Raw genomic sequence first — 23,081 nt, forward strand, 5'->3', positions numbered from 1 at the left:
TCATGAGCGTTCTCAAGGAGGGTGATGTTCTCAGCAGTATATGAACCCCAAGTGTGGTGTAACAAATGCCTAGTACACCATTTTTTTTACTGTATTTGAAGAGTGTTGGAAGATCTCTTTCATGAACTCAAGCATCTTTGGATCCCTTGGAGGCTGCATATTTATTCTGGACATTCAACTTTAAATGAATTCCTAGGTCTCTGCATTCTTTGTCATGGAGGAAAACATGCATTGTGCTTATGATGACTTACATTTTCTAATCCAACTGATTTCTCCACAGACCTGAATGTTAGCCTGTCCTTTTGAGCAGAAGACCACCCCCACACTGGTGCAGTCCTCTTTATATATACAGACCAGAGCCTGATGATCCTTCACCCTCTCCCCCATTTACTTGACTGCTGGTTCCTGATCCTGAGGGACTACAGCTCAGCCTAATGCCTGTGATTTTCTCTTCCCGCCTTTGGCCAGGCAGTGCACGTGGTAGGACTTGAGTGTGGCAATGGAGTGAAGTTTTTCACATCGATAGGGGCCTCCACACTGTTGTACTCTCTCTGTGCACTGCTCACCTCAGGACTCATAGCACTTCCCTCCACCCCATACCACTCCACGCCAACTGGAATTCCGGTCAGTGTCTCCGAGGATTACTTATACTTTAATTGAGTGTTTGACTCACTTTCACAAAGGCAAATATTTGCCTTCACAACCTGAAGCTCAACTGGTTTCCATCCCATTGAAATAAATAAAAAGAAACCATTGGAGGAAACATCAGCTGGGCTCTATAAAAGGTGAGGAATCTATACAGCCCTCCAGGTGGTGAAAACAGAAATCTACCCTGTACTTAACTACAAAGAATATAATAGTCCCAAAAGGCTGTCTGTTTAAACTGTGTATTATGTAAATGTCATTACATGCATATGGTACTGTTGGCTTTGACTAAGAATGATTCAGGCCGGCTTTTATTTCATTGGAAACATTTGCAGGAGGATAAATGGATTAGGCGCCGGTATCTTTCATCATTCAATGTCTGCAGACGTGTGCCGATGATGATATGTTATAATTCTGAACACTGTGGTAAACCTGCAATGCCTACACTGCAATGTTATGGCAATGCAGGGTTATGTCAATTGCCTAGTAATCCACTGAGAGCCAGAGTGGTAATCCGAAGAACATAACTTCAAATCCCACTGTGGCAATTTGAAAATTGAATTTAGTTTTAAAAACCTGGAAATAAAATAAGAACTGGTATCAGTGTGAAGCTGTTTGATTTTCATTTTTTTAAAGTTCACTAATGTCCTTTGGAGACAGAAATCTGCTGCTCTTCCCAAGTCTGCTCAATGTTTGACTCCAGCCCCACACAAATATAAAGATAGACATAGAATTTACAGTGCTGAAGGAGGCCATTTGGGACTGGAAAGACCAACCCACCTAAGTCCACACCTCCACTCTATCGCCATAACCCAGTAACCCCACCTAACATTTTTGAACACTATGGGCAATTTAGCATGGGAATCCACCTAACCTGCACATCTTTGGACTGTGGGAGGAAACCAGAGCACCCGGAGGAAACCACGCAGACACGGGGAGAACGTGCAGGCTCCGCACAGACAGTGACCCAAGCTTGAACCTGGGACCCTGAATTGAACCTGGGACCATGAAGCTGGGAAGCAACTGTGCTAATCACTGTGCTATTGTGCTGCCCTATGATGACTCTGCCTAGCTAACAATTCATATCAAACCACTACAGGCAACTAAGGGATGGACAATAAATGTCAGCCACATGCATGAATGATATGGGATTGACATTTGTTATGGGCCAGAATTTAGAGAACCCCAAAGTGTATCTTGGAGTTCACCTGACCCACAACCCCTAATAGATTGTGGTATGGGGAGCACACGGCCCACTCTACAGGTGTGGTAGAGCAGAAATGGAAAAGTATTTTTTAAAGCAAAACAATGTTTATTCTATGAACTCATGTTACCTTTTTAAAACATACAGTGAACATCTTAGCAACCATTAACTCAAATACAACCCCCAAAGAATACAACACTAAGTAATCCTTTAAGCTTTCCTTTTAACATCCATAAGATTTAAAACACCTTTTACCAGAAGCACATCAGGTTAAAGTCACTACTGTTATTAGTTTTAAATCACCAGGATCGATTTACAGTCTTTAGATTACAGAAAGAGACTCTAATACACCTCCTGGCTGTGACTGCAGCTATCCAGCTCTGAAAACGAAACTAAAACACATCCTGCAGCAAACATTCTAAAACGAAAGTAAAAAGCTGACAGACAGCCCAGCTCCACCCATTCTCTGACATCACTGCAGTAATAAACACCCATTTCTTAAAGGTACTCTCACTACAGATATTTATATACACACCCATTTATAAACACCCATTTCTTAAAGGTACTCTCACATGGCATATTACATTTGTTACTGATTATTGTTTATTGTTGGGTTTAAATTTGGGAGAAAATGTGAAAAAGGAGAATAAAAAAAAATTTTTTTTTAAAAATACATTTGCCTTGCACATTGAATTATTTAATTATTCGTTGGATATGGGCATCACTGGCTGGGCCAATATTTATGGCTCCTCCCTAATTGCTCCTGAACTGAGTAGCTTGCTCAGTCATTTCAGAGGTACTTAAGAGTTTGCTGTGAGTCTGGGTGTACATGTAGACTTGACCAGATAAGATAAGATGGCAGATTCCTTCCCCAAAGGATATTTTTTTCTTTGACGACATTAATGAACCAGATGAGTTTCATGACAATCTTTTCATGGTCATCATTAGACTTTGAATTCCAGATTTTTATTGAATTCAAATTTTCTACCTTGATGGGATTTGAGCCTGGGTCCTGAGAGAATTGCCCTGGATTACTAGTCCAATGACAATACCACTATGCAATCACCTCACCCCCATGTGATGCATATGTTTTCAAATGAGGTTAGTAAGAATTAGGCTGATGCACTACGAATGGGAAAATTTAAACAAAGTGGGCATAGGATTCCCTGGAGACTTGAGCCATCAGAATAACAGTAGCATTTGAAGAGAGAGGTGACAGCATGGTTAGAAGACCCATTTCAAATCAGAACTCTTGCTCTTTCATTTAGAATTAGGATCAAGTTACCTTGACTCAAAAGTAAATATTTTCCCCCCTCTTCCAATTTTCTCACCTCCTCTCTGTCGAGTGTTAGACTAGAAGGTATAAATGCAGAAATAACCATATGGATTAAAGGCATTAACCCATGTCTGCGTGGGTTTCCTCCGGGTGTTCTGGTTTCCTCCCACAGTCCAAAGATTTGCAGGTTTGGTGGATTGACCATACTAAATTGCCCAGTTGGCCAGTCTTCAAGTGCAAATCTAGGCTGGAATTACCAGTAGCCTGCTTGACTCTGGAGGCATCACACTTTATCCTTTCCTGGCATACAAGCACTTGGGAACCTTAGTTGATTCTCCATGTCTATCTAAGCTCAGGAACACTAAAGCAAATTGTAGCATCATATTTATAGCCTGAACTGAGATCAGTTAACTTGGACACAAACCAAGAATTGAACCTAGGACCTTCTTTCTCTTATGTTTAAGGAACAACAATATTTATGGATATTCTATGACGTTTCTGACAACGTTGATCATTTTACTTGCATGGGACACCCGGATGCCATCTAGAGTCCAGACTGACTTCATTTCAATCAATGTAAAATTTTTAATCGTACTGATTCAAAAATGACCTTGACTCTGATGCCATTGTGCTATATTCTGTATCAAGTAGATCAATGAAAAGCAAGCACAGAGTCAAATTTAAACTGAAGGGGAGAAAACACATGGGGGCCTTAGAAATATCTTTTTAACAGCATAACAGGTTTATAAGAGCAAGCAAGTGTATTTCGTTTCCAGTCTGCAAAAATGTCTGGTTTATGATTGATTTGGTCTTCCCCCTACATAGTGTGAAAAAAATATATTTACCACTGGATGGAATTATATATTGCAGCTTCAAAGCAGCACTTAATGCCAGTTGCAGTTCAATTGGTAATACGCTTACCTCGGAGTTAAGATCATGGGTTCAAGTTGCATGTACAACGCTTGAAATTGTAATCCAGGTTTACACTTGAGAGCAATACTGAAAGTATGCTACACTGTTGGAGGTGCTGCTTGTCAGATTGAGTCATCTCGCCAAGATGCTGCTCCCCTCTCCGACAAGTGTGAAAGATCCCATCAAATTAATCAAAGGGGATTTTCCAGGTGTTCTACCCTACAATTATTCGTTGGCTCGCAGTTAAAAAGCAAATAAGCTGATCAGGATGTCATTGCTGTTTGTGAGTCCTTGTGTGCACAAATCTTCTACCATGTTTCTTAAATGGACAATAGTGCCGATACATTTCTGAAATACCTGTTTGTTTGTGAAGCTCATTGGGATGTTCTATGCTCACGAAAGCCACCGTACAAATGTAGGTCTTTCTTTATGTACATACATTGCAGCATGCATTCAAATATCACAACATGCCAGTTCATAACATATTTAAAATTCTTACCTTGCAAAGAAGTACAAGAGCCCAATCTATGAGGTAGGCTGCCAGGCTCATTTTTGCCTTCATGTAGCGGTCAGGTAAACAGGATAGGTACATCCGATGCAGGTTAGGCTCAGCACTGGATGGCTGCACAGACTCAGGCCCTTCACCATTATCACCATTCATATGATGCTGTCCAGAGCCTGCCTCCATTTTGATCTGAGATATATCCGTTTGCGTGCACGGTAATCGCCAATTAGCCCTCCGTTTAGCACCTTTAGGACGTTGGTGTATGCTCCCTTTTCAGAAACAACGGCTCACGAGTTCACAACAAATAAGCAACTGCATAACGATTTCTCTAATAAGAATTCAGCAGCATAATATTCAACCGTCTGTAGAAACCAATTTGAACTGAAAACAATAATTCACCATCTATTTTAAACTGTCTGATGTATCCTCTGTCACTGACAGACTGCCCTTAGATAAATATAGTCATGGTTTAACACACAGCAACTCAGGAATAGCAATTCCATTATTAGAAGAGGGGGGGTCAATCTTTTCTTGCAAAGTTTTTTGAAGCAATGTGTACACTGCTTAAGCACAATATGAGGAGAGAGGAACATATCCCAAACCTTTTAAAGCTAACATTGATCCCACGTTGGCTCCTGCAACTTTAAAAATGAATTCATTCACTTAAAGTTAATCTCCTCGATAAAGGTTGTATAGGCCGGTGATCGAACCATTTGCCTTGTTTTTCAAGTTTCACAGTGAGCTGCTGAAGGAAATTAAACAAATACATCCAAGTTTGAGGTACTAGCCAGACATGCAGCGACTCCTGCAGGCAGCATACTGCTGTTCACTTTTGCAACAGGGAAAAATAATACTTCCTTTATTTTTCTCGTAGAGATTGAACTCATCATGTACAGAGACCACAATCCCGCCACACTGTCTCATCCACTTCAGTAAGTTACCTCCAGATGACGAGACATCAGGTACAGGGTTAGTCACTGACGGGTAAATGATAAATTGCCTTGTCTGTTTTCTCCTCTCCTCTGGTCTTTATGTGGTTTGTTGTCTCTCGCTTTTCCGTGACGGAGCTGGCTCTTCCTTTCAGCAGAATTCAACTAAACTGAAAAGCTTGCAAGTTGCTCTAAATTCACCTCAGGAACTCTGGCATGTAGCAACCGAGCCCCCTGCACTGGAGACTTACTTGTCTCAGTCGAACAGCTTTTGAAATCCAATTCTTGCACTAACACCAGGCTTGTGCCACTTGTTCAGAATCTTGCAACACTCCCCAAAGACAAATATTATCCACTTTGCTATTAATTTACTGGCCCCAACTATTTCTAGAAAAGAAAGAGAGAGACAGAGAAAGGGAGATCATACTCTTGAGTCTGGAAGCAGAACAGAATCTCTTGTGTCAAAATGAAAGGGGCTCCTCCCTCCTGATTATACTAATCTGTTTAAATTAATAGCACTTCACTTTCATCTGATTAGTGCAACTTTGTGTTTTAAAACTTCAGTCCCAGTATGTTGTCTAGGTTTGACTGAGGTCTCTACATCTGTAACAGGTCATCGGGAACAGCTGGTGAGGCGGGGGATGGGCATGCACTCCAGCACCTTAACCCCCTGAGGTCTACACAGTGGCTTTTCTTTTGAACTGTGTGCGATACAGATTCCACAGTACAAGCATTCTTTCCTACTCTTTAATAGTGACTGATGGGCTTTGTTCTTATTAAGCACTTCACTGCAATGGGCGCAGTGATACAAAGCCCCAGATTTTGAAGGCACAAGCTGTTTTGGTCCACAGTGTGTTAGTCATGACTGTCACAAATCATTCCTTTGTTAAGCCCTGAAATGACGATGGCCCCATTTATTCCCAAATCGACTCTTTAACAGCTTAGTTTCCCGAGAACACGGTTGCATTGTGACACATTGTGAGCATAAACCTGTGACATTACATATTCGCTGGAATCCAGGTGACCTAAAATGATCATTTGAAGGAAACCTATTGAATATTGTGGAATCCCACAGTGAAATTATGCAGTTTATCCAACACAGCAAATGGAATCCTGGCCAATGATGACCATTGAAATAATGACACACTTGGAGTTCTGAATAAGTTCAACTTTTGTCGACACCAACCTGTCAAACCCAAAGCTAGATCTAACACGGTAACAGTGTTAGGTCATTGGTGACAGTACAAGTGGAGGCTTGTCTCGCCTTGTAAGAGTGGGACAACAATCATACCATGGGGAAGAGTGATGCATGAATCTCAGTTTCAATGCAGGAGGTGATTATTTCCCATTCACTTGCAATGCAGACCTTTTTTTCAAATTTAAATAGAGGCCAGTTGCTTTTTCTTTCTCTGTATGTGTTTCTCTTTGTGTGTCTATTTGTTCGTGTGTTTGTGTGTCGATATCTGTGTCCGTGTGTAGGTGCCTGCATCTGTCTGTGTGTGTATACGCCACAGGACAACTGCTTGAATTTGCTTCATAATCTGCAATACTTGAGAGTCTCTAGTCAGTTTTGCAGCTTCTCTATAATGCCACAGGACTTATGTGCAATGACACTTCCATTGGATAGCCCTGCTCGATGTGTAACAAATGTGCATGCTTGGTTTTCGACAGGGATGTGAAGCAAGCAACCAACTGCTATTTTGCACTTCGTAAGGCTAATTTTTCTTTTCTGGTCAGTGAATTCTACTCTCCTGCCCAGCCCCCAAAGATACACGTGAGTCTCAGTTGGGCAGTTTGAGCTGTGTGAGATTGAGCTGGAGCAAATATAGTTCATGACAGTCAGTGGACTTGCAGCAGCTGTAGCCACATTTTGATGCATCCCAACAGTCTACATCACAACACTTTAGTGCCCCAATGTGCAGCAAAGTGAACTGTTCAGTTTCTGTTCATTTCCATTGAAATCAGGTGCAGCCTAGTGCTGCCTGAGTCTGTGACAGACGCAATCACACTATCACAAAATATTATCGCACACTTCAAAAATCCAATTCATAGTATAGTAACATCATGCACTGGAAGAATAGAACATGGGTTTGTGCTCATTAATTCCCATGCGGTATTCCAAATTTCAACTGTGAAGGAAAAAGAGGCTGGATCCATAGATTCCCTACAGTGCAGAAGGAGGCTGTCAGCCCATCGAGTCTGCACCGATCCTCCAAAGGAGCACCCTACCGAGGCCCACTCCCCTGCCCTAGCCCTGTAACCTCACATAACCTGCACATCTTTGGACTGTGGGAGGAAACCGGAGCACCCGGAGGAAACCCACGCAGACACGGGGAGAACGTGCAAACTCCACCCATGGCTGGAATCAAATTCAGGTCCCTGACTCTGTGAGGCAGCAGTGCTAACCACTGTGCCACCATAACACCTCTTCTTCAAGTTGGCAGCAAAACTTGAAGTGAGAATACTATGTGTTACCATCAAATAACTCCACTTGGCTGGTCAAAGTACAGTTCTGCTTGAGCCTCAGTAAAGATCTTTGGTTTGTCCTCTTGGCCAAGGAAGGTGAAAGGCGTGAGGAGAAAGCGAAGAGATCAGATATACCATAATAGTAGATCTTCCAACATCAGAAATTTGAGGTCACCATAAGGAAGAGCTAATTGCTTTCAAATTTGGAGAGCGTAAAATGCAGAGCTTCCTGAGGTGGAAGGGAATCATTTCAAAGGGGAATGATATAGAAGTTGCTGTGTTTGATTGTCAGGAAGATACACTCCACACTTGTCCTTGGCTTATTTCCTGACTGTCGTGAGCAAGAGACAGGGCAATGAATTCAAATTAATACCGTCTGTGCTAAACCTGTATTTTTCCTCTTACAAAACAAATTTGGAAATAAAAGCTTCCGATTGCTCCTTTACAAGTTTCTATCATTCTTTTGCTGTGGGCAATGAGCCATCACTAGCATTACTGCTTGCTGTCGATAATATAGAAACATGTAAACATAGAAAATAGGTGCAGGAGTAGGTCATTCGGCCCTTCGAGCCTGCATCCCTTTCAATATGATCATGATTGATCATGCAAATTCATTATCTCACTCCCGCTTTCTCTTCCATACACCTTGATCCCTTTAGCCGCAAGGGCCACAAGCAGCTCCCTCTTGAATATATCCAACAAACTGATCCCAACATGCTTATCCCTCTAAACATTCACCTTCTGTGGGATGAGCAACAAATCCTGCTTACTCCAGCTCCTCGCAACCCACAGCAACATCACTGAATTGAGTAATTTGGTGCAGTCAGTAATCCAAACTATTTACACTCACTACACAGCAGTCTACATTGATGCTAAAGCACCAACATTTTCAAAATTGAAGGTAACATAATGTGAAAAGAGCTTTGCCTCCCCCCCCCCCCCCCACTAAGCCCCCCCCCCCCCTCCCAACACCATTAAAGTAAAATATTTAAGAATAGATTAATGCATGTTTTCCATTGTTATCTTGGCTCAGTGAATAACACTCTTGCCTCCAAATCAGAAGCTTGTGGGTTCAAATTCACATCAGGATTTGAGCATGTAACCTATGACTGCTCCTTCAGTGGAGCAGCGAAATAACACAGCAATGCTGTGGTGGTGCAGTGCTTCAAATGAGATGTAAAGCTAAGGCTCTACCCTCTATATAACTGGATGCTCAAGATCACATGGGCTGATTTCAAGGGAAAGACTAATGGTCATCCATTAACCAACACCACCAGAAGGGATTAGCAGGTCATTCATCTCACTTATTTTTATGGCTGCACAGAAATTGGTTCCATTTTTAAGTACAAAACAATGACTACGCTTGCAAAAACAGGCAATCTTCTCAGAAGTGCTCCGGGATAAACCACATTCATTTTGTGGACAAGATTTGGTACTGGATATATGAATATAATGCACGTGCATTTTAGTTCTGTTTTACAGCTATTTCGAGGCCAAGTTGCAGCATCAAGGAGATCTCTACATGGTTTTCTGTTGAACATAGAATATACAGTGCAGAAGGAGGCCATTCAGCCCATCGAGTCTGCACCGACCCACTTAAGCCCTCTCTTCCACAATATCCCAATAACCCCTCCTAACCTTTTTGGACACTAAGGGCAATTTAGCATGGCCAATCCACCTAACCTGCACGTCTTTGGACTGTGGGAGGAAACCGGAGCACCCGGAGGAAACCCATGCAGACACAGGGAGAACGTGCAGCCTCCGCACAGGCAGTGACCCAGCAGGGAATCGAACCTGGGACCCTGGCGCTGTGAAGCCACAGTGCTAATCACTTGTGTTGCCATGCTGCTGTTCTAAGATCCTAAGCATTTACACACTGTTATCTCTCGCACGGGGACGGCTAAATTAGCCTCTCTGTGAGCCTCGTGGAAGACGAGCTTCCCTGCTAAGGGGTGGGGGCACATCAGCAGAGTAATGGACTTTGTCATAAAAGGCGGCCCAGATGGGAACCAAGCAGGGTGGTCCCGGCTGGGACCTGGGGTGTACTGTGTAAATAATTTGCTTTTCACTAAAATATGTTTCTTTATGCCTCTCATTTTGGACTCCTCTGTGTTAACTAAACACGCAAAGCCTATCCACTATCTACAAGGCACAAGTCCTGAGTGTGAATGAGTGCAGCCTCAACAGCACTGAAGAAGCTCAATGTCATCTTGGACAAAGCTGCCTGCTTGATTGGTACCTCTTCTCAAACATTCACTCCCTCCACCACAAACTCACAGTAGCAGCAGTGTGTACCATCTACAAGGTGCACTGCAGCAACTCACCAAGTCTCCTTAGGCATCACCTTCCCACCCACAACCACTACCATCTAGAAGGATAAGGTCAGCAGATACCTGGGAACACCACCACCTGGAGGTTCCTCTCCAAGTCACTCACCACCTTGACTTGGAAATAGCTCGCCGTTGCTTCACTGTCGCTGGGTTAAAATCCTGGAACTCTCTCTCCCTAACAGCACTGTGGGTGTAGCTACATCTCATCAACTGCAGCGGTTAAGAATGCAGCTCACCACCACCTTCTTAAGGGCAAATGGGGTGGGCAGTAAATGCTGACCTAGCCAGTGATGCCCACATCCTGTAAATGAGTTTAAAAAAAACAAGAACAGGACATCTCTCCATTACACTTACTGTTTATTTCCATGGTATTCTAAAACAATTTGTACAAACACGTTCTCCAGTTACATAAATAAATCAACTTTTTTACATAAAAAACTGTATATTACAACTATTTCAAATGACTACATTTCATAAAATCTAATGGAAAAGGATAGACCACTTTGCCAATGTATTAATAGAAGTCTGAAATTGTTATTTAATTATTAAAACGTCCAGTTACCATATAAAAATGACTCATTGAATTTATATTCTGAAAGCTTGCTGTCTCTACTATATCCAAGTTTGGGGTGAATGGTACAGTAATGGGAATGGGAATGTTGGGGGTGTAGGACAACAGAATCTGCTAGATCAAAAAACTAATACTGAGGGGGAGGATTGGTAAAGCTGCACTAAGCTATGAGATAAGTTTCTAAAATTAAAACGCCATAGTTTTTCAAATTACAAATGCGAAAATATACCTGTTTTGTATTAAAATAAATTTTGAATGCACCAAACATGATTTTGTAAATGGTCTGAATTAGTCTGTGTAACACTGCATGGTCAATGATTTGTTACAGTAGTTCAAGATTCCTTTGAAAGGGTGAGATGGATGGGCCAAATGATCTCCCTCATCTGAATTCATTTTTGTCAAGCCTAAATTGTTGATCTAGTGCATGCCAGGGAGCAGTGGTCAAGTCTGCGGATCCCACAAGAATACTTCTATCATTGTTCATATTTGGGTGTAAAATAATGATCGTCTGTACCCAATGCAAATGATAATGTAAGCTTTAGAGTGTGTGGAATGTTAGTCACGGCTCAGTAGGATTCCCCAATGCGTCTCATGGATTTCCTTGAACTCATTTTCCATTTTTGCTATCTTTTTTGTGCCCATCACGAAGTAGAGTAAATATAGGATTGAACTCCCCTAATATAGTTCTTGGTCCAGCTCAAAGAAGCTTTCTATACAGCGCATGTGTGGCATTTATCTAACCGAGCAGCATTTTAGTGCTACCTGTGATATGGACTGTCAAATTGGTGATAAGCTATCTATTAAGTGAATTGTAAATGAAACCATTGTACCAGCCCTATACAACAAGTTTGTGGATCGGAAACCAGCCACAAACTCAAAGTTTTGAAATTAAATATTAAAAAGTTCAAAATTAGATTAGTTTTGTTAACAATATTCCATGATAAAGCTAATGCTGTCAAACAGTCCTTCAACAGCTGTCACAGTGTTAGACAAATATCTTCCTCACATAGTCTGCACTGGATTTAAAGGCAGTCCTTAAGTTACTGAGTTCCAAATGGCAGAATCAGGGATGTTGCTACTGTTGGAAATCACAAGCCTTCAACAATACCATACAAAAACTGTTTTGGTTGACGTGTTTAGACCAGGTGCTCTCAAGGTAAGTCATGCTCTCAATGTATGAGAGGCTAGCCCCTTCTCAGTGCCACTGGGATGACCCAACAGAGTGACCAATCCTGCTCTCTCACAATCTCCCAAGAGTCTGAAGTGAGATGAGTTTGTAGTGGCTCCGTCTCATTGCCCCTTGTGACTCTGAATTGGTTATCATCCAGTAATGGTCATTTCCCAAGCTGTATATTTTGCAATAATATTAGAACGCAGAAAATGATATCTGGCTTTGGTCTCAACTTTTTGACAATTATACATACCAAACACATGTGCATAACATCAATATACTTTACACAACCACTTAAAGGGGACACAACTGCATTGAAACATAGTTTTACAAATCAATTTCCAAAAAAATATCTGGATTAGATCGTCAGAAATTGGGATTTGGAACAAAAGACATTACAGATTCCATAACACGATTATCATGCTGATTTGGTGCCGTTCGGTACAAGATAATTATAGTCCATTTAAAATGAGCAAACAAATAAAATAAATTACATAAACTTGCAAACAGCTGAATTAACTGAACAATCAAAACCAGTGCTACCTATAAATCTCTACCTCTCAATTGAGACTTTCTTGAAATCTTGTGTTACGCACACCTCATTTGATTCATTAAAGAGACTGGAAGGGTAGTGTTGTATACCTCATGATAGATTTATCTCAATGTAATGTTCATCCTTTAGGTAACAGAGCATTATGTACAATGCTGAAAAGTGTTTGCCTATACATTGGGATTCTTACTGTCCTATGTCTTATGAAAAACTGCAGTCAGAGTTTACAATGAAAGAAGAAATATTTGCCACTGGTATCAGTATTTTATTATGTTCCTTTCTCTGGTCTTCAGTTGGTCATCTGCTTCAGTCGGTTACAGGCAGCAATGGGGAGCTCTGCTGCTTGCTGGCTACCTAAAGTTTGAGATAGGGCAATGCTTTTCACTGCAAAGGATTGGGCAAAAAATGGCTAAACTGTGTTTAAGTGGTTATACAAGCCTCTTGAGGCCAGTGTTGTGATGTGCAGTCAAAATCCATCTCATGCAGTCTGCCTATCCTGAACTTGCCAGTACAGTGCAGGCAACCATCCATATGATTGGATGAAAACTGTAATGTACTACACTTTATTCCACCACTTTGTTCTGTGTTGTTGCACGACACGCTGTCTGTCATTTAGAACTAGATGTTGACTTTTCAAGGACAAATGTCTTTATTTGTGGGCTTTTCTAAAAATGAAAAATACAATTATTCTGCAGTGCTTGAAGTGTATTTTTCATGGAAACCACATGGATCTTTTCCAGCAGGTTACTAGAATTATTTTAAAGATTTAATTTCCAGCAGATATAGCTGTGGAGTAGGTCTGGCTGTGGGAAGGAACTCTCTTTAAATCTGAAAACATGTTTTTCACCTGTTGCACGCTCTTCTGGATGTAACTTGTCTGTCTGCTCAGGAGGAAGTTTGAACTTCATCTAAAACTGTCAGTGAGAAAGAAAAATAATCTGCAGCCCAGGAGATTGGAGTGAGTGAAATGAAAGGATGTCAGTAGGAAGACAGTGACCGAATCAGCTGCAAAAAATGGAGAGAAAATGAGAATAGAGCAACCCCAATTTTAATCATGTAACCATCGGTAGTTGTGCCTTCAGATGGCAAGGCCCTGAGCTTTAGAATACTCTCCCTATATCTCTCTGCCTCTCTAACTCTCTTTCCACCTTTAGGACACTACTTAAAACCCTTGACCAAGTTTTTGATCATCTTTCATATGAGGCTTAGCATCAAACTTTGTTTTTTAATCCTCCTTGGGACATTTTATTAAGTTAAAGGCATGATATAAAAACAAATTATTGTTGTTGTCCTTCAGAATAAGAGATGAGAGTAAGAAGAACATGAGAAGAGAGATAGAAGTGAGAGGGGAGAGATCAGGGATGACATCGTAAGAAAGGCGGGGAGAGATGAAACAGGGCATTTGAGGGAAACAGCGAGTGAGAACAGGGCAAAGAGAATAGAAACAAAAGAGATGGGGCGTCATTCTCCGACCCCCCGCCGGGTTGGAGAATCGCCGGGGGCTGCCGTGAATCCCGCCCCCGCCGGTGGCCGAAGTCTCCGGTACCGGATATTCGGCGGGGGCGGGAATCGGGCCGCGCCGGTTGGCGGGCCCCCCCCGCTGGATTCTCTGGCCCGGATGGGCCGAAGTCCCGCCGATAAATTGCCTGTCCTGCCGGCGTGGATTAAACAACCTTTTGAACAGCGGGACAAGGCGGCGTGGGCGGGCTCCGGGGTCCTGGGGGGGCGCGGGGCGATCTGGCCCCGGGGGGTGCCCCCACGGTGGCCTGGCCCGCGATCGGGGCCCACCGATCCGCGGGCGGGCCTGTGCCGTGGGGGCACTCTTTCCCTTCCGCCTCCGCCACGGTCTCCACCGTGGCGGAGGCGGAAGAGACTCCCTCCACTGCGCATGCGTGGGAAACTGTCAGCGGCCGCTGACATTCCCGCGTATGCGCCGCCCGGGGATGTCATTTCCGCGCCAGCTGGCGGGACAACAAAGGCCGTTTCCGCCAGCTGGCGGGGCGGAAATTCCTCCGGCGTTGGCCTAGCCCCTCAATGTTGGGGCACCTTTGGGGCGGCGCGCTGCCCGACTGATTGGCGCCGTTTTGGCCGCCAGTCGGCGGACATCGCGCCGTTTCGGGAGAATTCCGCCCATGAACTGTAAAAACACGACTATTACTCATGTTCTATGCAAATTGTTCTGTTTATTCTATGTTTGTGAAGGTTTGAATTTTTCTTTACATGAAGCATATCTTATGGAGCAGTAAAGATTGATATTTCAGTTGTCTTCCCAGTGAGGCCAGGGGACAAGTCGCTTACCAGGGGTGGGATTCACCCACCCCCCGCCGGGTCTCAGGGCCCTGATGGGCTGAGCTGCCATCTGTTTTTGGCCAGTCCTGCCGGCGTGGGTTACGCATGGTCCCACACGACGGGACCTGGCAGGTAAGTCGGCTGGGGCGGTCCTCAGGGGGGCGCGGGGGGATCCGACCCTGGGGGGGTCCCCAACGGTGGCCTGGCCCGCGATCGGGACCCATCGATCTGCAGGGGGGCCTGTGCCGTGTGGGAACCCCTTCCTTCCGCGCCGGCCCCTGTAGGGCTCCACCATGGCTGGCGCGGAGATGAGAACCCCCTGTGCATGCGCCAAAATACGCCGGCCAGTCTGCGAATGCACGGAACCACGCCGGCGGTTCCGCGCATGCGCGAGATCACGCTGGCCCTTCGGCGCATGCCCGAACTCGCGCAGTCCCTTCGGCGCTGGCTCGAGCGGCGCCAACCCCTCCGCCGTCCACCTAGCCCCCGGAAGTGCGTAGAATTTTGACTTAGTCCCCAGAAGGGAGAATCCCGCTGCTGGTTTGACCTCATTTAAAATGTAGATGAGGTAACTCAGTGGTTTTTAAGTAACATCAAAAGACCTATTTCTTTGTTCTGGATTGAATTCCTAATCTTGAACTCAAAATAATGGGGTTGGATTCTCCTTTGGCGGGATCCTTTGGTTCGCCAGCAGCGCACTCACGCCCGGGGATTTCCCAAAGGCGTGGGGGTGCCGACAATGGGAAACCCCATTGGCCGGAGCTGGGACGGAGAGTCCCGCTGCCGGCAAGGGCACACCGCACCAGGAAACAGATGCGGCAGGTCAGAGAATCCCGCCCATGGTTTTAGGCAATTAAAATTGTCAACCTGTCCAATTTTTATTAGCGTCTTGCATGCTAAGCAGCAAATGAAGTGGTGATAAGCACCTAAGGGGTACTTACACAAGGTTTGCTCAATGGGCATGGGATGAAAGATACAACTGATTGTGTAATAAGCTCTCCTGTCCAATGTTGGTCTATGTCAGGAGCATGGCCTCTCAGAATGAGTCCTTTGTGATACAGCCTTCAATAGACCTACAGTAAAGAAGATGTAACAGTAAAGTGTAGTTAAAAGCAAATTACTGCGGATGCTGGAATCTGAAACCAAAAGAGAAAATGCTGGAAAATGTCAGAAGGTCTGGCAGCATCTGTAGGGAGAGAAAAGAGCTACCATTTTGAGTCCAGGTGACCCTTTATCAAAGATAAGCTTTGTCAAAGCTTTGACAAAGTTTCATCTGGACTCGAAACGTTAGCTCTTTTCTCTCCCTACAGATGCAGCCAGACAGCTGAGATTTTCCAGCATTTTCTCTTTTGAGTAAAGTTTAGTTGTTTCATTGGGGAACTGACCTATAAAGCATTTTGGAGTGGTGAGTCACAGCAAATATTTACATGGCCATCCAATCCTAAGCATTGAAAGCTGCTTATTGTCTTTTATTTTTGTGATGTTTGATTCTTCCCTTCCCACCAGCAAGCCTTCTCTTATGAAAGGTCCTATTTGATTTGGAAGAGTGGCGTGTAAAATTTCTAAATTTCATTTCAATGTTCCTTTAGGATGCCAGGAAGAAATCCGCAGTTCTTCTACAAAAGAGTGCTATCAGACATTTTTACATCCACCTGAGAGTGGAAACCAGGCCTTGGTTTAGTGCCTCATCGGAAAGTTGGCACCTCTGACAGCACAGCACTGCCTCAATGCTGAATTATATGCTCAGTTCTCTGGAGTGGGACTCAAACTTGCAACCTCATCCAAAGGTTCTAACAAACAACTGGTTACTGGAGTTTCCCTGCATTCAACGGTCCCATCTGGCTGGCATTAGGAGCATTTCTGTTCTCCACAGCTCATTACATTGAATTGGTTTGTGTGTTGAAAGAATGTTTGGCCTTTCTTGCCGTGTTAACTGGGATACTTCACCAGTAAGCAAGAAATCAATATTAAAACATTTTACTTAAAAAATAATTCTTTCCTCCTGAAGATCCAACTAAAGATCATTAGCTAAATTAGTTTTCTCATTTTGTGTTTGAGTACTGATTATAGTATAAATATTCAATGGCCTACTGACCCTCCTGATGGCAAACCGAGTAAGTAGCTGAGTGAACTGATCAGGAAGTTTGGCAGTTCAATCCCAGGTCTGTTCTGAGTTGGATAATCATCTTTAGGATGGTGACAAATACTTCTCTCTGAGTCAATTAGCTAGAAATCCCATTCCCAATTATGATATAGTGAACCTTATCAGGTATGTGCAAGTGGGAAGAGCACTAAATCTGTTAATTTGTCTTCTGCAGTCAGGACGCTTATAGTCTCACAAATGGGCAGTTGGAAAAGTTTGCCTGATGTCATGGGAACCACACTCCAGCAAGGTGCCCACATGTTCACCCGTGAAAGAGGGAGTTGAGGGCACAGTTAATGTATTGGACTTTGAAAGGCTTCTGCTGGTTATTGCCATCTGTGCACTTCTGATGGATGGCTTGCCCGAGTGATCCTAGCCATCCTTTTGACAAAATAAATTTGTCTGTCATGGGTCTATTTACATAAAGGTGTTCGCAACTGACCGAGTTCTGTAACATCCCTGAATACTGGGTCCCAAGACAAATGGCAAGATCAAATGACACACAATGGAGCAGTCCTTCCAAAACTTATTCCCACTGTGACCCCATCTCAAAACGTGAAAATTGGTGCAGCCACAGAGAAAGCGCGGAGCTGGTGGGGGGAAAGTTGTTGGGTGATAAGGGAAGTTTTGGGGCAGGGAGTTGTTGGGATGGAGGGAAAGGTGGTTGTGAGAGAGAGTTGTCAAGTGCAGAGGGGAGCTATTTGGCAGGGAAATGTTAGGTTGGCAGAGGGGGGAATTATTGTATATGGGGGCAAATGGTTTTGTCCACGATATATTGAAGACTCTGATGGGCCTTGGAACTAAGAGTTGCGCATGTGTGTATAATGAAATTTGGTACCGATCATGGAACTGTCCATCCATGTGCCACAGCATTAAGAGCACATCCAAGGATTCATTGATTAGCAAATTGCAGCAGTGCACTGAATGGCCAATCAGGATAATGAAAGAATAAGCAATCAGGTCATCAAAAAGCTGTTCGTTTGTGGAACCACTTAGGGAAGAAAAATCACAATAGTCGCCATTATTGGCTTGGAACTCCCAACCTCAAATTATCGACCTACGACCTCAACAGGGTTCGCGACCCAAGTTTTGGGAACCCCTGCAGTAGACACTCCTGTGTATGTGAATCACCAATTAAAAGCCTCAGCAATCTGATGCATTGCCATTGACTGTCAACTGTAGCTCTGGTTGCACTTCTGCCTTTTTGTATTTGGTTTCCCCAGTGTTACAGAAACTGTATTATGAGCAGTGAATACAGTAAACTAAGTTGAAAAGAGTACATGTTAAGTGCTACTACACCTGGAACAAGTATTTGGGGTCTTCAATGGTGAGGAAAGAGGAGGTAAAAGGACAAGCGTTACATGTCCTGCACTTACATGGAAAGGTGCCCTGGGAAAGGGATTGGACCATGGAGTGATAGAGGAGTGGACCAAATGTTGTGGAGGGGATGATCCCTTTGGAATTCTGTCAGAGGAGGAGAATCATAGAATCTCTACAGTGCAGAAGGAGGCCATTCGGCCCATCAAGTCTGCACCAAACCTTGGAAAGAGTACCCTACCTAGGCCCACGCCCCCACCGTATCCCCATAGCCCTGTAACCCCACCTAACCTTTTTGGACACTAAGGGGCAATTTAGCATGGCCCATTCACCTAACCTGCACATCTTTAGACTGTGGGAGGAAACCGGAGCTCCCTAGGAAACACACGCAGACAAGAGGAGAATGTGCAAACTCTTCACAGTCACCCGAGGCCGGAATTCAACCCAGGTCCCTAGTACTGTGAGGCAACACTGCTGACCACTGTGCCATCCCAGGCCAACGAAAAGATGTGTTTAATGGTGGAATCATGATGTAGTTGGTGGAAATGGAGGAAAATGATCGGCTGAATACAGAAGAGGGTCATGGGGTGCAGAATGAGCACATGGAGAACTCTATTATGGTTAGAGTCATGGAGGTTTACAGCACAGAAAGAGGTTCTTTGGCCCATCACGCACCTATCTATTCTAGTTGCAGCACTTGGTCCGTAGCCTTGTACACCATGGTGTTTTGAGTGCTCATATAAATGTTTCTTAAATGTTGTGAGGGTTCCCGCCTCTACCACCCTTTCAGGCAGTGAGTTCAAGATTCCAACTACATTCTGGCTGAAAAAGCTATTCCTCAAATCTCCTCAAGGTCTCCTGCCCCTTACCTTAATTCCATGCCCCTTTGTTATTGACTCCTCTACTAAGGGGAAAAGGTTCTTCCTATCTACTCTGTCAATGCCCCTCATAATTTTATACACCTCAATTACGTTCCCCCGCAGCTTTCTCTGCTGCAAGGAAAACAACCCCAGCCTATCCAGTCTCTCTCAGTAGCTGAAACGCTCCAGCCCAGGCAACATCCTGGTGATTCTCCTCTGCACCCTCTCTAGTGCAATCACATTCCTCTTATAGTATGGCGACCAGAACTGCACACAGTACTCCAGCTGTGGCTGAACGAGCATTTTATACAGCTCCATTACAACCTTCCTGCTCTTATATTCAATGCCTCGGCTAATAGAGGTGAATACAGAAGTGTAGGAGATGGTTTGGAAACAGTTGAGCACCACGTCAATCATGGTAGGAGGAGATTCCTTAGTTCAGGAAAAAGGAGGATATATAACAGATGCTGGTATGGATGTTGAATTATCAGACCCGATGCAAAAGAAAAATTGGGAGAACGGAATGCAATCCTTACAAGTTGCAGGGTATGAGGAAGTGTAGCTGAAGTAGGTGTGGGGGTCATTGTGTTTACAATGAGTATTGGTAGCCTGACCTCAGAAATAGAGACAGAGAAGTTGAGACTATACAATGGGGAGGAAAGGATAGAAATTGGAAAAATAGTTGATGATGTTTTCCAATCCAGGACCAGAGCAGGAAATGGCACCAATACAGTCATCAATAGTTACTCCTGGTGTCCTAGACAATATTTATTCCTTAATCACATTGCAAAAACTGATTATCTGATCATTTTCATGTTGCTGCGCGTGATAATCTGTGTGTGTAAATTGGCTGCTGTGTTTCCTAAGTTACAACAGTGACTACATTTCAAAAGTACTTCATTGGCTGTTAAGTGTTTTCAGACATCTGGTGGTCCGGCAGAGCACGATATTAATGCAAGCCTTTCTTTTTCTATTTCATTGGTAGTCGTCAGGTCTTTTACATTTTCTCTTTGTTTCTTCAATTATCGGACTTCACAAAGGGTCATTATTGACCCTGTAAGCTTCTGAGTCCACTATTACTGAACAGACAATATTGTACAGTGAAACACAGCTTGCGTGGACGTTGTGGAATTTTGTTACTCCCAGACAACCTAGAAGTGAAATCAGAAAGCACATTTTCACTCAAAGATAATCTGGATGTTACGCCAGTGAAGCGTTCATTACTTTCTTTTCATTTTATCATGGGATGTGGGTATCACTGCCCAACGCTAATTGCCTTTGAACTCGAGCAGCTTGCTAGAACTGTTCAGGGGGAAGTTAAGAGTTAACCATATTGTCGTGGGTCTGGAGTCACATGTAGGCCAAACTAGGTAAGGACTGCAGATTTCCTTCCCTAAAGGGCATGACTGAACCAAATGATTTTGTTTACACCAATCAATGATACTTTAATGACCACCTTTACTGAGACGAGTTTTCAACTCCAGATTTTGTTAATTGAATTTAAATTCCACCAGCTGCCATGGTGGGATTTGAACCCATGTCCCCAGAGCATTAGCCTCGCCCTCTGGATTACTAATTCACCACCATCTCCCCTGAACACGCTGATATTATCAATAGATTTTTTTGTTAGTTAAAAATATCAAGAGATACAGTGACAATTCAATGGAGCTGAGGAATGGATCAGTCATGATCTAACTGGGTAGTAGAGCAAGCTCAAGGGGCTGACTTGTACCATTAACACAGAATGTTGTTGTGACACATATGGTCATGCATGATCCTTCTGTACAGCCTCTACTCCCAGAAAACACTGACAATCCAGCATCAATGTCAGAACAAAGAGTGTTACAATGTTGTGAAAAGGATCCCATTGAGAGATGTGTGAAGTAAATTGCCAACATTCCGTGCAGCCTCACCCTGAACCTTCATCTTCACTCAGGGATCGATCGGGTCCGAGGATGCCTGGGTTCAGCTTTAACTCTGGAAAAGGTAAACGCTTCAGGACCTGGCTGAGGGTTTGTGATAACCCGTGGACCACTTAAGAGGACAAACTAAATTGCCCGCATAAATGACGGACAACTGCAAAAAATCTTAAATGCAACTGTGTGCTTGAGGGTGGGGCCACCATTGTGCAGCTTCAGCCAATGAGTGGGATCGAGTGAGAGTTCGGCTGTTACATTCTATTCACTGAGAAACTAGTTTGTCAGATTGTATTGGGAGTGTGCATTAAAATTAACCCTAGTTAGAAGCAGATTTCCAGATGATTCAAACAATTTTGCCTGAAACACAGCCTGAATCGGTGATTTCTCACAACACTGCAGAGGAGAGTGTAAAGGGTTGCCAGGAATTGAAGCAAGATCCTTCCAGTCGAATCATGCATTTAATAATAGCTGTTGTTACTCTCAGCCAATGCCAGATGCTATGGTAATCATTCCAGATATGTGGTTTTCGTGCAGTAGCTTGTTTGGAACGTGTGGAGTGCTCCCAACATTGCTGGGCTGAGGGGCAAGTGATTGGAACTGATCTTGAAACAGGGAGAGAAAAAGGTTATAACTTTCTCTCTTGCAGCACAGTCACTGTCCTTGTCTTTTGTGGGTCAATGATGAGCGGCGGTCCCCTCACTTCCCTTGGTGGTACTGGGCGAAGCCTGGAGGTTCAGCTGCAACAGAAAAGCAATAAATGGTGTTAGACATCTCACGCTGCAGAATCCACTGGAGCACCTCACTCTCACGTCAAACACAACAAACCTCGAGTTTTATGTTTAATGAAGAGAACAATGCATTTTGGTGAATTGAGGCAATGGTAAACCACCACTGACAGAAACTGGCCAGAGAAACTGATTAGAATCAAGCATCAGGAGACAATGAGCCAAGGTCGTGGCTTTGGGCAGAGCACACATAAGGGAAGTCAGGAATAGTACATTTTAAAAACTAAATACAAAACTATGAACGCGATTCTCCCAAAAGTGAACAGAGTCCCCGAATGAGCGCGTTTTCCCAGCTCGCGCAGTGCCGAGAAACACATGGCTATTTCAAAAGTTATCCTAATCTCCAAGGCCCCCAAAATGATCTCCGACCTCCTCCCCCAGCCCAAACGCAGTAAAGGAGGGTCCCAGGACCCCCCCACAACACCCATGCCAGGCAACCCCAGCCCAATCACATGCATGCAAAAACTGCCAGCCGAGTACCTTGGTAGTGCCAACCTGGCACACTGACAGTGCCACAGCCAGCTGACAGAGCCACCGAGACACTGCCAGGCAGGTACCCAGGTGGCACTGCCAAGATGCCAAGCTGGCACCACCCTTCCCAAAGGGAGTGCAGCTGGAGCCTCCGATCCCCTTGGAGACCCCCATGAGTGCCGTTCCGTCTGGTTCCCCATTTGTGCAAACCACTGCTGAACAGCGCACACCGGAGGTCTCAGAGGCAAAGGGGTTGAATCCCAAAATCTCAGGTACCTCGGGAATCTGCACATTAGAGTGAGGCTTACTGCCTCGCTCTAATATGCAGATTTGTTAAAAAGTGATCGTCCATTGTGGGCGGGATTCACATTGCAACGTCTCGCGAGATCGTGTTGAATCTCACGAGGCGTTACGAGCTGGCTAGATCCAGGAAGCGGGATCTCGTGGCTTTCAACAGGCATACTGCACCATGGAGAACTGCTTTTCGGGCACAGTATGGCCGTTGGATCACGCCCTATGATTTCATTGAAAAAAGCAGATATGAATGAATGAATGGAATGAATATTGCTTATTGTCACAAGTAGGCTTCAAATTAAGTTACTGTGAAAAGCCCCTAGTCGCCACATTCCAGCTCCTGGTCGGGGAGGCTGGTACGGGAATTGAACCCGTGCTGCTGGCCTTCTTTGGTCTGCATTAAAAGCCAGCTATTTAGCCCTGTGCTAAACCAGCCCCTAATAA

General features: G+C 44.1%; 2 protein-coding genes and 1 long non-coding RNA gene across 8 annotated transcripts in view; 1 reads left to right on the top strand and 2 right to left on the bottom strand.

Moving 5' to 3' along the window:
• Positions 1-5,375, bottom strand: part of LOC140389974 (rho guanine nucleotide exchange factor 4-like) — a 636,618-nt gene extending 631,243 nt beyond the window's left edge. For all 4 annotated transcript variants that reach the window (XM_072474699.1, XM_072474703.1, XM_072474698.1 and 1 more), the window contains exon 1: positions 4,537-5,375. In XM_072474699.1, the coding sequence (XP_072330800.1) occupies positions 4,537-4,725 (189 nt within the window). In that variant the 5' untranslated portion in view covers positions 4,726-5,375. The remainder of the gene's footprint in view (positions 1-4,536) is intronic.
• Positions 5,166-16,591, top strand: LOC140389976 (uncharacterized). Its single transcript, XR_011934526.1, has 3 exons — positions 5,166-5,322; positions 5,417-5,526; positions 16,438-16,591. It is a non-coding gene; the product is annotated as an uncharacterized lncRNA (long non-coding RNA).
• Positions 10,608-23,081, bottom strand: part of amer3 (APC membrane recruitment protein 3) — a 240,958-nt gene continuing 228,484 nt past the window's right edge. For all 3 annotated transcript variants that reach the window (XM_072474710.1, XM_072474708.1, XM_072474709.1), the window contains exon 3: positions 10,608-21,824. In XM_072474710.1, the coding sequence (XP_072330811.1) occupies positions 21,762-21,824 (63 nt within the window). In that variant the 3' untranslated portion in view covers positions 10,608-21,761. The remainder of the gene's footprint in view (positions 21,825-23,081) is intronic.

Source organism: Scyliorhinus torazame, chromosome 14 (genome assembly GCF_047496885.1).
Source record: "Scyliorhinus torazame isolate Kashiwa2021f chromosome 14, sScyTor2.1, whole genome shotgun sequence".
Lineage (NCBI taxonomy): Eukaryota > Metazoa > Chordata > Chondrichthyes > Carcharhiniformes > Scyliorhinidae > Scyliorhinus > Scyliorhinus torazame.